This window comes from Hypomesus nipponensis, chromosome 5, assembly GCF_054491055.1.
Source record: "Hypomesus nipponensis isolate SF chromosome 5, ASM5449105v1, whole genome shotgun sequence".
Classification (NCBI taxonomy): Eukaryota; Metazoa; Chordata; class Actinopteri; order Osmeriformes; family Osmeridae; genus Hypomesus; species Hypomesus nipponensis.
The window spans coordinates 12072616-12090993 of record NC_140365.1 but is presented as its reverse complement, the minus strand read 5'-3'; the positions used below and the strand labels follow the sequence as shown (position 1 = coordinate 12090993).

At 43.7% G+C, this 18378-nt stretch overlaps 1 protein-coding gene across 5 annotated transcripts in view; it reads right to left on the bottom strand.

Annotated features, from left to right (window-relative positions):
* Window positions 1–18378, bottom strand: part of cblb (Cbl proto-oncogene B, E3 ubiquitin protein ligase) — a 111814-nt gene that overhangs the window by 10927 nt on the left and 82509 nt on the right. For 4 of the 5 annotated variants that reach the window (XM_084698106.1, XM_084698108.1, XM_084698105.1 and 1 more), the window contains 6 exons: window positions 11133–11321; window positions 10479–10859; window positions 6355–6446; window positions 4752–4892; window positions 4329–4393; window positions 3912–4022 (listed from right to left, as the gene is read on the bottom strand). In XM_084698106.1, the coding sequence (XP_084554232.1) occupies window positions 3912–4022; window positions 4329–4393; window positions 4752–4892; window positions 6355–6446; window positions 10479–10859; window positions 11133–11321 (979 nt within the window). The remainder of the gene's footprint in view (window positions 1–3911; window positions 4023–4328; window positions 4394–4751; window positions 4893–6354; window positions 6447–10478; window positions 10860–11132; window positions 11322–18378) is intronic. The other variant, XM_084698109.1, reaches the window with a different exon arrangement.

Below are 18378 nucleotides of genomic sequence, written 5' to 3'. Positions count from 1 at the left end.
GTGACATTAGTGACGTTAGTGGCGTCAGTGACAGTGGCTAGCAAGTTAGCCACCATTAGCTTCACTTTTTGCCACAAAAACTTAATTTCTACGTAAAACGGGCAACGGAACGTAAATCCCAATACAAGCAACTCAAACGCTACCAAGACGAAACGTTTGACACCTAGGTTGTCTATGTAGTCCAAATATTAACAAAGTTTTAGGGGGGCAAAAAGAATAATAAATATAGCTGCAAGCAGCAATGTGGTGGCCAAGCAGTCAAATGACCCATAAAACACTTTAGAAATCCTCAGAACAGGGTTCTGAGTGCATGCAGCAAGTTTGGTGTGAATCCATCAAAGATTTGCTGAGATACGACCCAACTTCCTGTTGGCTGGCTTAATGGCACATTTTGACTGCCTGTACCGGGCAAACGGTTCTGAAAATCAAAAAATCATGTGAAGCCCTTTGTGAGGCTTGGTCTGAAGATACTCTCTGCCAAATTTGGTGAAGATTGGACAACATGTGTAGGAGGAGCAAAGAAAAAACGTTTTTCAATTAATTCAAAATGGCGGCCGGATCAATTCGGCTATTATCACAAGTTATCATCTATCACATACGGGATGTCCCAACATATCAAGAGACAAAGGAATCACTTAATAAAAGCAAACAAATCAACAGTTATTGGCCAAAACACATTTTTGCTTCCTGCGGCCACGCCCAGAGATCACATGACACCAAATTAATTGGACAGCCTCAGAAGAGGGTTCCGAGTCATATTAAGTTTGGTGTTGATTTCTCAAAGATTAGCTGAGATATGACCCAACTTCCTGTTTGGTTGCTTTGTTGGCGATTTTGATTGTACTGGACAAACTGTTTTGAAAATCGAATATCCTTTGATGACTTCTGTTAGGGTTGGTCTGATGATAATGTGTGTCAATTCTGGGGAAGATTTGAACAAAATAGAAGTAGTTCCCAGCTGTGCGTGCACCTATCAGCCTGCCTCTATCGCCAGATTCGTCACAAATTCACAAACATATTACTGGCGATTTTCAAGTCGGATCTCATATTTGCTGCGGCAAATATGAAAGTAGGCTAATAGGCTACGTGCGCACTACATTAGGCTACCATTTGCGACAAAATAAATGGAGACAAAATAAAACATTTGCAGGCTCGCATGAAGTGGGATTCGATCCCACTAGAGCAAAATTACGTACACACGTACTTCCGTTGACTTACACCGCGTGCCATGTGAGCAATATGATACGTACTTGTCAACTACGTTCGCCTTCACAGGTAACATTTTGATTTGGCTTCTTCTGAATCAACTGGTTCCCATAGACACTACCCGAATGTAGGCTACTAATCACGTATTTCGGGTTTGTTCCGAGGTAATAGCCGTATTTACCACGACATCAAAGCTCCTTCTGACACCACATATTAAAAATTCATACGAAGAACGTCGCTGCTAACCCAGACAATACGATCAAAATAAGCGTAACACAACATGGAAACATTCGTTTCCTATGCGATTTGTGTAGCCTATGGCTGAGTGTTTCTTCGCTATATCTTTTGAAATCAATTCATTTCATAATTGAATATTCTGAACAAATGTAGTGAGCGCTACATTACAGCCAAGCACACCATAATAAATGGAAGCTAAGAAAATAAAAGTATCGAGTTGGATTCGATCCCACGAGTAAAAACACCTGCATCATTACAAACAATTACATTATACCGTGAGCCACTAAAGCACATGCGAGAACGGTCACAAATTTAATTTAATTTAAGTACGTTGGCCTTCAGGCAACATGTTGTTTTGGTTCTTCTGAATCAACTAGTTAGCCTACCGTAGACACCACCCGAATGTAGGTTATTCATTACGTATTTGGAGTTGTCTCAAGGCAATAGCCATATTAACCACCTATCTTTTGGGGTTAGGCTACTGGAGTTCACCCAAAACAGCTGGTTACCTGTTAGGGTTACCTTGCCATGATTATCAGAAGTATGATCATGTCTGTGCCCACGTTTCTATATCATGCAGCGACGATTTAAGTATTACTTCGCAATATGTGGTGTCATTAGCCTAAGTGTCTGTGATACCGTGGTTAATATGGCTATTGCCTTGAGACAACTCTAAATGAATTTGTGACCGATTCAGACATGTGCGTAGTGGCTCACGGTATAATGCAATAGTTTGTAATGATGCAATTGTTTTTGCTCGTGGGATCGAATCCAACTCGAATCTTTTATTTTCTTAGCTTCCATTTATTATGGTGTGCTTGGCTGTAATGTAGCGCTCACTACATTTGTTCAGAATATTCAATTGTGAAATGAATTGATTTCAAAAGATATAGCGAAGAAACACTCAGCCATAGGCTACACAAATCGCATAGGAAACGAATGTTTCCATGTTGTGTTACGCTTATTTTGATCGTATTGTCTGGGTTGGCAGCGACGTTCTTCGTATGAATTTTTAATATGTGGTGTCAGAAGGAGCTTTGATGTCGTGGTAAATACGGCTATTGCCTCGGAACAAACCCGAAATACGTGATTAGTAGCCTACATTCGGGTAGTGTCTATGGGAACCAGTTGATTCAGAAGAAGCCAAATCAAAATGTTACCTGTGAAGGCGAACGTAGTTGACAAGTACGTATCATATTGCTCACATGGCACGCGGTGTAAGTCAACGGAAGTACGTGTGTACGTAATTTTGCTCTAGTGGGATCGAATCCCACTTCATGCGAGCCTGCAAATGTTTTATTTTGTCTCCATTTATTTTGTCGCAAATGGTAGCCTAATGTAGTGCGCACGTAGCCTATTAGCCTACTTTCATATTTGCCGCAGCAAATATGAGATCCGACGTGAAAATCGCCAGTAATATGTTAGTGAATTTGTGACGAATCTGGCGATAGAGGCGGACTGATAGGTGCACGCACAGCTGGGAAACCAGTTGTCTTGAAAACCAGTCGGCTTGTAACACAGGTGCTCAAACACAACTGACCCTCGTTTTTTCCGGCTAATTAACAAAGCTTCATAAAAACCTTTGCCCTTAATAATACATAAGGGTAGCATATCCATCTCAATGGACTTGCAGATCCGTTGGATAATTTTCTCTGCTCCTTGTGCATCGCAGCTCCTCCCTGCTAACACCGAGAGCAGTATGCACCGCCACTAACCAGGATCAGATGTACGTTCTTCAAGTGGTACATCATTTGAGTCGTGGAGGAGTTGTATTTATACTCAGCTTTGCAGTGTTGGCAGTGAACAAAGCAATTTTTAAGTCAAAATGGTCTCACGCTACACTTCCCCGTGACCTCTCCATGTTTACTTTTGATCTACATGGAAACTCGCTGGTAACTGAGTAGGCTTGTGGCGTTTTTTATTCCAAACATTGGCTTCGTTTGGTAAAATGTTTAAATCCGAAATCCATTGCATTCCTTTAAGGCTCACACTACGCAACGGAACACGCATTAGTTTTATCGATGAACAAATAATGTCATGGACAAAATTCTTAATGATCGATAATCGATCGTCGATTAATTATGCCCATCCCTAGTCCCCATCAGTGGCCTCCATCATCCGTAAATGGAAGAAGTTTGGAACCACCAGGACTCTTCCTAGAGTTCTTCAAAGATTGAACTCTTTGGCCTGAATGCCACTCATCATGTCTGAAGGAAACCAGGCACTGGTAATCACCTGGCCAATACCATCCCTACAGTAAAGCATGGTGGTGGCAGCATCGTGCTGTGGGGGTGTTTTTCAGCAGCAGGAACTGGGAGACTAGTCAGGATTGAGGGAAAGATGAATGCAGACATTGTTGATGAAAACCTGTTGCAGAGTGCTCTGGACCTCATACTACGGAGAAGGTTTTTAGAAGGCAGATGGATCGAGGCAGGGTAAACGTGAGGGTCAGGTCATTGCTACTGTACCTTGAGGAGGGAGCAGGATGTCGTAGTCTGAGGGCGTCCGGTTATGGAAGGGGCAGGAGAGGGTGGGGCGGGGCGCCCCTGATTGAAATGGGCCCTGCTCAAAATGAGCACCTGAGGGACACAGGGGAAGGCTACAGCGACCGGGAAAAGGGGGACTGGCAGAGGGCTCCCTGATCACATACTATAGTGTGGTGAAGTGCTAGAGGTTTATATGTGATCAGTAGGGTACAGTACTGCGTGGCTGGTGGTTTACATGTGATCAGTAGGGTACAGTACTGCATGGCTGGTGGTTTACATGTGATCAGTAGGGTACAGTACTGCATGGCTGGTGGTTTACATGTGATCAGTAGGGTACAGAACTGCGGGGGAGGTGAATCCCAGGGTTGGCTGAGGTGACAGCTGAGCGTTCAGCCTTACCATGCTCAGGGGGCTTGGGTTTCCTCTCCTCTGTCGAGGGCTCTGCAGAGCTGGTCTCAAGATTCCTGAGGACAAAAACATTACTGAATGGAAATGACCAAAATAACGAACAGGAGGAGAGATTTGTACTTTTGCTATTTGACGGGCATTTAAAAGAGTCTCACAGGGACGAAGAAACACCTGAAGAGACAGTTATTTTTATGTGTAGTTTAGTTGTGTTCCATGAACCTGCCAAACAGAATATAAAGCTCAGTGTAGAAATGACTGCAATCCCAAAAAGTAAGAGGATGACTTGTTCATTGCAGCTTGATATCACACACGCTATCTATTCTGTTTACCTGTCAGATCATGCTTTCTACATCCTATGCATGATGGATGGTGTGCTTTAGGGTAAGGATAAGAGTTTAGGGTGGCTGGGCGTACCTGCTGGGAATGCGGACGGATATGCAGACAGGAGGCTGGGCCAGGCACAGGCTGGACGAAGGGATGTGATACTTATCCTCAGAACACTCGCCCGGCCCTCTCTGCCTATCCAGGCCAGGGTAGATGAAAGGGTTGAGGTGTCTGGGAAGGAGTGAGGGAGGGAAAGGGAGGGAAGGAGGAGGGAGAAGGATTACACTACAAAGTTTAGTCAACATTGATACATACATCAGGAACCATTTGTAGTCAAACAATGGGCATAAAAAAACACAATGTTTTGACGCACAACCTCAAATTTCACATGTTATCCACTTAACAACTGCGTTCTCACATTATCAAATGGATCTCTCGCCACTATCTCATGATAATGAAATAATACTTATTCATTATAATAATTTAATAATAAACCTTCTGCTAAAGAAGAAGAATACCCACAATGTCAACTAGAGAGCAGATCCAAATAATATTCTACATTACTTGTCACAATGTAACTTGTCATGGTCTAAATAATCCTAAAAAAAGTGTGGTGTAATTCCTCACCCGGGTACTAATAAAGTTCTCTTTGTTAAAGAGAGAAAAGAAGACAGGACAACAGGTCAGGCAAAAACTGTCTCAAGCATTCGTATCTGCATGTGTGTGTGTATGCGTGTGGTCCCGATAACAAAGGAGCCAGTGTACTCCGGACAGACCAGTCTGGTCTAGGCAGGGAGCAGATGTGAAGGAAGGGGGGGGGGGTAGAAGAAAGCAAGTTGTGGGGACCTCACCCCTCGTCTCCTCCTGCATACTCCCTCCCTCCTTTCCTCTATCCCTCCCTTTTCTCTTTCTCTCACTCCCTCCCTCCCTTTCTACCTTCCCTTCCTGCCTCTCTCCCTCCCTTCCACTATCGACTGCTGGCGGTACACATCAGCCGCTGGACAATGCTGGACGCTCCTAATCTAATCTCTCTGGGCGGATAAAAGGGTTTCAGATGCACAGAGCATTCAGAGCCACCCTCGCCCCCGAGGCATCCGTATAGGGGCAAGACCATGTGTAGAGACAACTATATCATGGAATTGTGTGTGTGTGGGTGGGGGGGTAGGGCTGGGGGGAGGAAGCCGAGTGGATGTTATCAATCTTAAACATCTACATGTCGATTCTACATCACTCATATGGAAGGATGGTGTATGGCATGGTCGATGCTGGAATATCTGGCAAACACTTCCATCCTGGAGGAGGATCTGTATCCAACCTACAAATGTAGTCCTGGTGTATGTGTGTGTGTGTGTGTGGCAGACACTAGCCTTAAGGGCAAACAAACAAAACAGCTTTCGATGTGGCCTGCAGGATGGCCCGTCATATCCTGCTTCCTGTTTGGACATTTCCTGTGCGTGGGTAAATGAAAAGTTGTGCCTGTGAGTGTGTGTGTGTGTGTAGAGCCCCTCCAGAGCTGTGTAGTGTGACATCATGGCCACACATGTCCAAACAAGGCGTGTATGTGTGTGTAGTAGCATAGACTCACTTGTGGCTATTGGTTGTGGCTAGGTGTTTGGCTATGAGTATGTATATGTGTGTGTATATATGTGTGTGTGCGTGTATGAGTGTGTGTGTTTGTGTAGTAGAGACTCACTTGTGGCTATTGGCGAGGGCAGGTGGGGGAGGAGAATGCCTGAGAGGAGGGACATCATACTCGTCGGTGACCTGGAGGCCATTTGTGTAGGGCTGTGAACACACACACACTATTATTAGAATATAACTCTTTTTATATCTTAGTTAAGCAAGATTAATACTAACTTTACTGATCACGACACTGAATCAAATCAAAAGAGACGGCCGTAACAAATGACTGACTTGCCCAACCATTATTTTTAACCAAACCGTTATCGTCCTAGGCAGAAGTTGTAGTTTCCCAAAGCGTAGAAACTAGTTTTAGCTCTGTACCCAGCATCTACCTCACCACACACACAGAGATGTCATTTTTCTGGCGTTCTCTATGGCCACCTGAGAGGTGTATAAATCTGGTCAGTAGGGGGTTGAGGTTAATTCACTGGTATGCTTATCACAAACAGACCCTGTACATCATGGCTCAGTAGTCTCATTTTCTCAAACTCCAAGGTTTCACGCTCAATGTCATTTGAAAGCCACCCCAGTTTTGGGTTCCTAATACCTTACGACCGGAACTTCCAACAAATGGAGAAAGGGAGGACAGTGAAATGGATTTGACCTTGACCTCTTGGATAGAGCGCTCTCTAAAGAGGCTTGGCTTTACAGGCTTCCATATGACTCATGATGATTTAAGTACTGTGCTATTGGGGTAGGTGTTTAGGAATTACACTACCCAGTCACAGCTGTAGAGAAATGTGGCGAGCCACATCAGCAAGGTGAGCCCTGCTGGAATTCAGGTGAGAGAAGGGTTTGGAGGGGGAGGGGTGGTGTGAGGGAACGTGAAAGGCAGATGTTTTCCATAGTAGAGATTAGGGTTAATCCCAAAGCAAAAATAATCCATAAATATTAGGGCTGTGAAAAATAACACGTTAACGCGTTATGATTAAGTTACAGGATTAATTCATTATTTTGATTTTTTTACGCGTTTAACGTTATATACCCACAATTCCACCCAATCTGCAACTTCTGGATGAGAAGTTCGTGTTCCCAAAAAACTAAGACGGAACATCCAATAAAACCAAAGTGATATGCACACTCTGCGGGAAGACGTTATCGCTCTGGATAAGAGCGTCTAACCACCACCCTCAAACCACCCTCACTGAACAGCGTAGGGCCCTCATTAAGTCTGCCTGTGACAAGGTGACTAGCACAGTTGCCAAATGTATTGCAAAATGCTGTAGACCGATTAATATTGTTGAGGACGAGAGGTTCACCAAAGTTTTGCGAGTGGCAACGGGTGACTCGAGCATCAAGGTAGCGTAAAATCAAAGACGCACACTAATGACAAAAAATCTGAAAATCGGTAATATGTAATTAATCATGATTAATCCACAGAAACCTGTGATTAATTTGATAATTTTTTTTTATCATTTCACAGCCCTAATAAATATAGCTGCAAGCAGCGATGTGGGTTCCTCCACAAAATATTATAAACATGTACACTGTAGAAGATCGAGAGTTGGACAACAAAAGAGCAAAACTACTTCATGTTTGGCCAACAACTGGGAATGGGGATTTGAACTCATAAGCATAAGGTTACAAGTCAGTCTCTCTATCCTCTCTGCTACATACCAACTGTTGAAATTATATGAATAGAAAGGGCATAGTATTAGCTTTGGTCAGCTTTGGGACAAAGGTTAATAAACGGTTGACATTTCAAGGTGAAATTGCATGAAATTGTGCATGGTATTTCAGAATGATGTCATCCTGTTTAACTAAACAGATAATCAAAATGATGACAGGCCAAAAGATAATGGCTGGATTCCAACCTACTACCTTATACTTTACAGGTCCCCATCCCAGCCCATTGAGCTATTCTCAGTGTTGAATAGTTTCATGTTCAGTAACTGTATTAAAAAGTATGCTGTTTCTCATGTGGTAAGCGTTGTTAGATTCGGCCAAAGTTGAAACGGGATGACTGGGTTGCTGCTGTAAAGAATAACTTACTTATAGTTTTTTTTAAAGGTTGTTTGGAGTGCCATAACTTGTCATGGAAGGGAATTTCAAATCATGCCTAGCATCAGTGGGGATGTGTCTTGGCTTAGCTTACTGAAATGAATTTGTGCGACAGACAAGGGATCCACCTGAACAATCAATCTACTTCATTAGAGATAACCATTAGCGTTATCTCTACCATGTGTAGACTACAAGTAGCTAGCTACTGTGGTGAACCTGGCTTGTTTTGCAGTGGTTTACACAGTGTCGCTAAACAGATGATTGGAGTGTTGTGATGGGCTCAAATAAACACGCATTGCTATGTTTTACAACCGGAGGATTTATCGGAAGACTAGAAACCGTTTTGTCACAATAAAAAATAAAAAACTATGCCTCTGACTGGTTTTGAACCTAAAACCCTTTGCTTACCAGCACAACATCTCACCCAATTGAGCCATTCCCAGGCATGGACTACACAAAGTTCAATAACTAGGTAATGAAAAAAGCTGTTTCTCCAATGGCGAGCATAGTCAGATTTGGTCCAAGTTCAAACAGCTGTAATTCAGTCATATTTTGACATATCAAGGTAAAACTTTGCATGGTACTTCAAGGACGGGTCACCTTGAAGCCTATTAGGTTTGAACCATCCTTCAAAAATACATTTGATTCAGTGACAAACATATTGAGGCAATGTGTCCATTTACATAAATGCACCACTTTCAGACATTTTGTACTTGATTCAATTGTCTTAAGTAAAATTTTTAAATATGTCAATGATACATATCTGTACAAAATTTCAAGTCAATTAGACCTTTGGTTCAAGAGAAGAGGAATTTTGAATGTTTTCCAAAATTATCACTGTACAGGAAAATCCATCATGGCAGACCTTATGGGTCCTTGAGGCTTTTTTGTGCATGAGGCATGCACACCAAGTTTCAGAAGAATTGGAGCAATGGGGTGGAAATGCCATCACTTGAAAATTTGACTTTTGGGCGTGGCCTGTGGTCTGATGTGGCCCATATTTGGTGTGGGGTACCCACTTGGATGTAGAATCAATGTGCCAAATTAGAAAATGTATAACCGGGGACTTTTTGAGATATTGGGGCGCAAGGAGAAGAAAAATTATAATAAGAATACCAACAATGGCCGGGTTTCCCAGATTCGTTAAGAAGCTCTTAACGCCAAGAACTTCCTAGGAGCGTTCTAGAACGCTCTTAGAACACTCTTAAGAAGCTCTTAGCGTTAAGAGCTTCTTAACAAATCTGGGAAACCCGGCCAATAACAATAGGTTCCCTCCTACCGGAGGAACCCTAATTACTGAGCACATTGAGGCGGCACACACACACAGAGATAAGCCTCCAACTTGAGTTTACTATGTGGAAGAATTTTGTAGTTTGGTGTCCAGTTTTGTATTTTCAGTGTCCACTCCTATTTTATCCATATACATTTATGAAATGGTATATCTGTGCTTTACCAAGTGTGGATTATGTTGTGAAATTATATATTAACGTATAAATATGCATTTTTCTCTCATGCATGTACTGTACACAAAGTATATATGCACACAAACATATAAAATATTTTATGTATACTATATGGTATAATAATATAGAATATTCTTTTCTCATTTGGTATTTGGATGGTGGTGGTGGAGCGCACTGTTTAACATGTCAAAAATAGATCTCAGATATTATATTATTATATTTGTCATCCTATTTACATGTGTCTTCTCCATAGATCTGAATGCCAATGTCACTTACGCTCCAGTTCTTGTTACACCATCTAGATGAGCAGAATGGGCAGCGCGGGGGGGGGTTATTTCCAGTTTATATATATAGTATTATACGGACTGAGTCAGTTCGTATATAAGCAACAAATACAACATGAAGAAAGTAAAGGAAATGCATGCTCATCTCAGGATTAAGGTGATCCTGCTTTTTTGTCACAAAATGTGTCTGTTACAATTACAAGTCTGTTACAAATTTGACTGGTTCGGGGATGACAGATTGATAAGCAGACAGACATGCTATTTATGACTGAATGTAACTTTTGACACTTTGCAGTAAAAGTGGCTCTCCTATTGACTTTGTCACACATTGTGAGTCTCATGAAGTGAGACCACTGTGCTAAACCATAACCCTAACCCTCACTAACCCTGCTGTCAGCAAGGCCGTCCATCCTAGTGTGTGGCCTCCCACCACCAGCCTCCGTCGAGTGGTAGCTGACGGGTCTTCCATTGAGGTGTGAAGGGGCCGTGCGGGCCAGCTGGGGGGAGCGCTCGGCCCCGTCCCTGTGAGGATCAGCCAGGGGGCTGTCTCTGGGACACCAGGAGTCGTGGGGCAGCTGGGGGTCGGAGGGCTGACCTGTGATGGAGGGGGAGGAGGAGGAGGGGAGGTGGTGCGGGAGCCAGGACAGACGTCCATCCGGTGGGATAGGGGGGGGGCGCTCAGGGGGCGGAGGGGGCGGGGGGTCCCTCTGCGGGGGGGGAGGGGCGGGCAGAGGCTTGTCCTGCTTCCGGGCCATCCCTGGAGAAGACTGAGGGGGAAGAAGAGAGAGATGTTTAGTTACATGTTGCAGCTAAACTTTCCCCCATATCTTGCTATGAAATCCTTTCTAGGCTTGTGTCTAGGGCAATCTGCTGCTGAGAAAGAAACAAGCCCTTTGAGAAAACGAGAGACACGGTTTAAAAGTTGGTGTCACCCGTTTTTGTTTGACAGTCTTACAACTAGGCTTGGTAAAAGAACTCCCACTGTACTTTAGAAGTATCCAACTACAAGTTGTCGGACCAAGTTCGCACCCACCACACACCTTGGGGGAGGCAGTAGGGCTAGGGGAGGGAGAGCGGATGACGCCCTTCTGGATGAGGTCAAGGCGCGGAGGAACTGGGGGCAGGCTGAGGTGCTGGATACTCAATCCCTCGCCGTGGGTCTTCTTCCGCTGGCTCACAGGGGAGGAGTTGGGTGACATTACCGGGGAGTTCTGCCGCTCTGCGCACTGCTGATGGGAGAAACAGGGCAGAAACGTGTGTGTGAGAGAAAGACATATCTGTACATCTCACACAGGCAAACACACTGTAGTTTTGGGGGTATGTAGAGCTGGGATAATGGGATAATGTACAGCAAAGCCGGTCATAATTTTTGGGTCTTTGCACTTAAAATCCATTATGTCTGATATTGGAAACAGCCTTAGCATGTCTTAAAGGGGTGATTGAATGAGTTTTTTGGGTATTTTACACTGTTCCTTAAGGTCTCCGATGAGGGTATGTAACATCGGTTGGGCTGAAAATGGCCCGGGTACTGTTCTATGCCCCCTGATAGATCCTCTGAAGTTTTTTGGGGGGAAAAACACTAGCTTTTCTCCTTTTATGGTATGCTCATGAATATTTAAATGAGCTGGGTGCTGATTGGTTGGTTTTCAACGAGTAAAGCTGCGGAGCAAAAACGCAACACGGCCAACAGCACTCACTGAAACACCGAAGGTGGGAGACTTGAAATCAAAACGTGCAAATTAATCTATTGTGTCTACGCAACACTGGTTTCAACAAATTGACAAGATATCATTTGAAATGATAACGTTAGTTGTTTCCACTTCTGTTGTCGAAGCAAACTGGATTGACTTAGGTGGGTAGAACGTTACAGCTTAGCATCCAAACTATATTGTGATTCAACTCAGCTTCAGTTACAGTAGCTAGCTCTAGATGTCTTGCTGAAAAATAACCTGACAAAGATCTGGACAAACATGCATCGTGAATTGTAGATTTACATGTAACACGGGTAATTTATTCGAATGAAACAGTCAGGAACATGAAACAACGTTAGCCCCATTGCCAATAAACTAAGCTAAATCATCCCGCATTCTACCTATGCTCTTGCGTTAGCAAGCTAAACTTTACATGCCTACAGTCTAGGTGTTTTCGCTATCTAGCTGTTCTTGCATTCCTTGCAAATCAGCATTAATAAAAAGCAGATGAGCTACAGTCTAGCTAACATTGACTCAACGGCATGGCTGATGTTTGAAACAACTCCATGGTATTCACTTTAAAAGTTGCTACTTTAGCTAATTCAGAAAGCGAGTCAACAGCTCCCTCATCTTTGACAAAAACAATTCTGACAAAGTTTAGTTTGAGGGCGTTTTGTCTGAGAATGATGCTGTTTGGTTTGAGAGCGTTTTGTCTGAGAATGATGGCGTTTGGTTTGAGAGCGTTTTGTCTGGGAATGACGCAGTTTAGTTTGAGAGCATTTTGTCTGAGAATGACGCCGTTCAGTTTGAGAGCGTTTTATCTCACACTTGAGTCCGAGATCTGAGGATGTCCTAAAATGAACACCGTACCACAGGCATCTTGAGACCAAGCACCAAAGTTTGGTGTTTAAGTCGCTAGTTTTTTAGTACAAAACTAAAGACACAGAAGAAAGTAGTCAAAACATTCAGCATTACAAACTGCAAGGCAACTGAAGCATTATATCTCGTAGTATTAACTGTAGACGGCCAATTTGAGATCCTCAAACTCTGCCGCTGAGAGGCTGAATAGGGGAAACCAAGGTGCCCGACGCTCTTGCTGCCAAAGATTATAGATCCAAGACTGCGTTTTGTATATGTATTTGGTTTTGAAACGAACAAGGTTGTACATGCCAGACAGCGGTCAGCAAAATAAGACTTCCCCCCCCCGTCACCCCCTCCTCTCTCCTTACTCAAACACACAGGAGAACAAGTTAAATATTATAACTTCCTCCTCCCCCCACCAGGTGCCCTAATTACCATAAGCAACCTGGCTCTTACATTCAGGCCCCTAATTATTACAGATAATACACAGTAATAATTACATATACATGACACACGCAGAAGAATACAGGAAACAATTAATTGAAAGTCCATCATACAAAAGTAATCCAATCTTCGGTTTTTCGGTATCCCCAAAGGCCTATAAAAGTCAAAAAAATCGTCAATATGTCAAGACAATTAAGTCAAAGTCACGTTATCCAAGTAATGCGATCAGGGTTCGGCTGACTCCTGCAGAAGGCAGATCTTAGACACAGACCTGCATATACAGCTGATGTGGGTCTTGATCCAGACTCGCCTCATGAGTCCTCTGCTGTCTGGAACCACTTCGGTTATCCTTCCAGTGATCCAGGAGTTGCGGGGCGCAGAATCATCCACTATCAATACAATGTCTCCAGGAATGAAATTACACTTAATCTTCGGCCATTTCTGTCGTTCCTGCAGTTGTGGCAAGTAATCCTTAGTCCACCTTTACTTCGAAGCTGATACCTTTACCTCGAAGTCTTCAGATGGACGTTGTTGCAATCCGTCTGGGTTAACGGGCCAGCATGCTTCTGATTGCAAGAGAAACGAGGGACCGGATATCCAAGAGTCGTTGTTTAGGAATGGCTCCGCCCTTACACCTCTGAAGGCAAGGTCTGCAGGATTGCATGCAGTGTCCACAAATCTCCATTGAGATGAGTCACAAACCTTAAGAATCTCTGAAACCCTGTTTTGCACAAAGATTCGAAATCTTGAAGTCTCATTCTTGATATATTTCAAGACAGCAGTACTGTCTGTCCAGAAAACAGAATCTTGAAGCTGTAGTCTTAGCTCCTTCCTCCATAGTTGGTCCATACGAGCTGCTACAACGGCAGCTGTCAACTCCATCAGAATCAGAATCAGAATTGGAGTATATTCACCATGAAAGTTTACACAAACAAGGAATTTACTTTGGCAGGAGAGCCTACCTAGGCAGCCATTAGCGGCGCCAATTAGAAAGGTTACAAAGCATAACATGAGGAGAGAGGAGGAGAGAAAAAGGCAGCCCCCAGACAATGCTCCTAACAGGAGTACAGTGTGGGAACAGGCAAAAACCTCAGCACATAAGCCCACAAACATTTAACATAACATTACAAAACTTGCAATGGGAAAGGGGGGGGGGGGTAGACCAACAGCATCTATCCATATGTGGGATAGTAACAGGCTTTAAAGGTGCCACCCTTGACTTTCCCATTATGAAGGCGCTGCGTATCTGAGAACGTTCATTGTGCAGTAGCAGATAAGTAACAGTACCATATCCTTCCTCACTTGCGTCAGCAAAATGATGCAACTGAGCTGTGGTTACTCTCCCAAAGTTTGGAGGTTTTAAACATCATCTGATGCTGAATCCTTCCAACTGGTGTAGCTCTTTCAGCCACTCTATCCACCCCTGAGCAACTGCTGCTGGTATGACGGCATCCCATCCTAACCGATTCCGACATAGATCCTAAAGAATCGTTTAAGCTGTAAAAACCACAGGAGCCAGGATCCCCGGAGGGTCATAGAAAGAGCTAACTGTCGAAAGGATCCCTCTGCGGGTCAATGGTCTCTCCTGAATTGTTATGCTGAACTTAAAGGTGTCGGACTGGACGCACCAACGTACTCCCAATGCTCTCTCGACAGATAGTGAGTCATGGTCCAGATCCAACTTATTTTGCTCTCTCCCCTTCCGGTATTGAGGCCAAAACACTGCGGCTGTTATCCACTTCGTAAGATGGAAGCCGCCTTTGGCACATATGGTTTTAAGGTCTTTATAGAATGATATAGCTTCCTGTTCTGAGGCTACGGAAACAAGGCAGTCATCCACATAAAAACTACATGATGGTCTCAAACACTTGTTGGCTGAAAATGTTTTTGTTGTCTTCTGCACACCTTCGTAGAGCAAAGTTAGCGCAACTTGGCGAAGACGTTGCCCCAAACAAATGGACAACCATCCTGTACTCCTCCATACACTGACTGAAGTCTCCACTGGACCACCAAAGAAATCTTAGAAAAGGTCTACCATCCTCCTCTGGAACCTGAACCTAATGAAACATCGCCTCAATGTCAGACATCAGAAAAACAAGCTCTTTTCTGAATCTGGTCAGGACTCCAATCAATGTACTAGTCAGGTCAGGGCCATTCAGGAGCTGTACGTTGAGTGATGCGCCTTGAAATGATGCTGCACAATCAAAGACAACTCAAATGTTCCCTTTTTTCGGATGGTACAACCCATGATGTGGGATATACCAAACCTTTTCATCACTACGTTTTAGATCTGTGGTTGGTATCTGTGGTTGGTAATTTCTCTGCATAGCCACTGGATATAAGATTGTTCATGAAACCAGTGTAGTCTTCATGAAACAAGGAGTCTCTGATAAACCTTCATTTCATGTTAAGGGTGCGTTGTTCTGCAATGCTACGGTTGTTAGGCATGCTCATCTTCCTGTCCTTTAGAGGTAAAGGAATACTGTGATGGCCATCAACTAATTTCACAGTATTGTTAGCCATTTCTAAGAACTTGCAGTCCTCCCTGGAAAGTCCTGGCTGTTCCTCCTGACTGCACTCTGGAAAGTCTGTCTTAAACTGTTGCTTCCAGAGCTCATTCAGTGTTACAGCAGAAATTCTGTTGATGGTAACTGCAGACTGATACACATTCGGTCCATCACAACATTCTCCACCAAGGGGACCATTCACCGTCCAACCAAGCATTGTCTTGATGGCATATGGCCCTTCTTTCATACTCCGGATGACTTCAAGTGGTTCCAAGGCTCTGGGCACATTCCTGCCTATCAAAAGCTCCACATCTGTATCTATCTCAGGTAAGTACACATGTTGCAAGTGAGGCCATTTATGCAGATCTTCCTGTCGTGGGATGTTATCTATTCACAGGCATCCTTTGTTGTGTGAATATATCTGGCATTTCACACTACCAGCTACTGTTCAATCCAGCCACTTCCAAGTCTGACACAATACAACTGTCCACAATTCTCTCTTGGTCCATGGTACGCAAAATAATCTTTGTTTTCCTCCCAGAGAGATTTAGTCTATCCATCAAACCCGTTGTGCAAAAGGATGCTGAACTGCCCTGATCCAAAAAGGCATAGGTCTCCACCGTCTTTTGACCATTCTTTGATTTAACCTTTACTGGTACAATGGCGAGCTTAAAGTCTTGTTCACCGGCCCCAGTAACAGCACTGGTTTGGACTTCAACCAAAGAACTGCCCGATGCACTCTCCGAGTTGCTCTTGCCTTCCTCTGCATATGTTTCCTTGTTCTTGTGGTAGATGTGAAGCACACTAGGGTGCCTTGAGCCACACGTTTTGCAAGAGAGACGTTTCCTGCACTCCTTACTGATGTGACCAGTATACAAACACAAAACACACTCCATTCCTTTTCAGGAAATCAATCTTCTCACTCTGAGCCTTTTTCTCCAGCAGAGTACAGAACTTGAGCATATGTCCACCATTGCAGTACAGGCACGTCCTTTCAGGTACATGTCCATCTTCAACCTTGTGGTCTGTGAATGTCCTTCCAACTGTAGTAGCAGCAGTAGCAAAGCTACTTTCTTTAGCCCTTAAGTGAGGTGATTTTGTCCTGCTGCCTTCTTTATTTACCACCAACATTGGGGCATCCTGTAGGTTTCCAAACACAGGGTCTATCATGATTTTTACTTGACGCTCCATAAAAGTCACAATATCAACAAACATAGCTCTCCCGTGATGCCTTTCCTGGATGTCACATGACACTGTTCGCCATTTTTCTCTCAGTTTGTAAGGTAATCTTTTAATCACAGTGATCACATTGGTAGGTGTATTTAATTCACACAGACTATGAACCTCCTCCATGGCATTACAACATCCACGCAAGAACAGGCTGTATGCATGTAAATCCTTTCCATCTTCTGGCTTAATTATTGGCCATGAAGAGACCTTATCCAAATAGGCAGATGCAATCATATGCTCGTTTCCAAAGTGTTCACGCAGTAAAGTCCTTGCTTTTGCAAAACCTGAGCCATCAGTCATGTATTGACAGCTCCTGACAAGTTGTTGTGGTTGTCCCCTGGTGTACGGTTCCAAAAAATGAAGGCTATCTTCAGCATTGTTGGTTCTTTCCTCAATTTCTTGTTCAAAGGACCTCATGAAAGCATGGTACTGTAGAGGATCACCATCAAATATTTGAATATCCCTCTTAGGCAGTAATGCAAGACATTGCTGACGCACCAGCATGGATGTTATCTCATTCTGTTTTTCCACTATAGACAACATGTGGCTCGGGTCCCTGTTAATGTTCATAAGAGAAAGTGTATGGACATCTCTACGATGAGGCACTGTAGTATTTGGAACTGTGCTCTGTCTCATAAGTCCCAAGGGCCTCTGCTGGAGATGAATGGTATTGTCTGCCCTTTTCTGTTTTGGCCCTCCAAAGTGTAATTCAGAATTTCCCGTTGCCAATTTTCTCTTCTCATCCCTTCCAAGTTCATGTGGAATGAAGATATCTGAATGTTAAGGGCTTCATCAGCCTTGTCATATTCCTGTTGCAGTTGCCTTTTCCTGGTTTTCTTGAAATATGACTCCATGCCATTAGTGTCAGTCCGCACCCCAGATCCACAAGTCCTTAGAACACTCACTTTGGCCACTGATGCGGCTATATCGGTGTCAAACTGAAGTTGTTCCTTTCGTTGTCCTAAGTCCTCTTCCTGCTTCTCAAGAGAAAGTTTTTCTCTTTTAGTAAACTGTGACGGGCAAGCAGAGCAGCCATTTCAGCCTCCGCTCTGACACGTGCAGATGAAGTAGTGGAAACATTTGAACCTTGTTTTCTGCTACTTAGATTTGATATACTGTCACGTGGCAATATGTAATCCTAATCGACCTCATGTTGAGATGATGGCTTTGGCCACTGTCCCATTTTTCCATCCTCATGAACTCCACTTTTTTCCTCAAGCAGAACTTCCTGTGACTCAATGTTATGGGTCAGCTCTGAACGAGGCCTGATGGTTTTTGAAATCCAAACTTCGACATCCACAACAAATCCTTGATTGTATCCAGTGATGCCTGTGAACCATTCATTTTGGTATTCTTGTTCATCAGGTGGGATTGAACACATCAGAGATTCATGCAAGACAGTGGCATTTTCTGACAATTGCAACAGAATGTCCAACTGTGCCTTAACTTGTGAAGCATTTTGTTCATCCTTCATGAGCTCTTTGAGATACTCTGCCACCGACAGGCTGGATAGGGGAAACCAAGGTGCCCGACGTGCTTGCTGCCAAAAGATC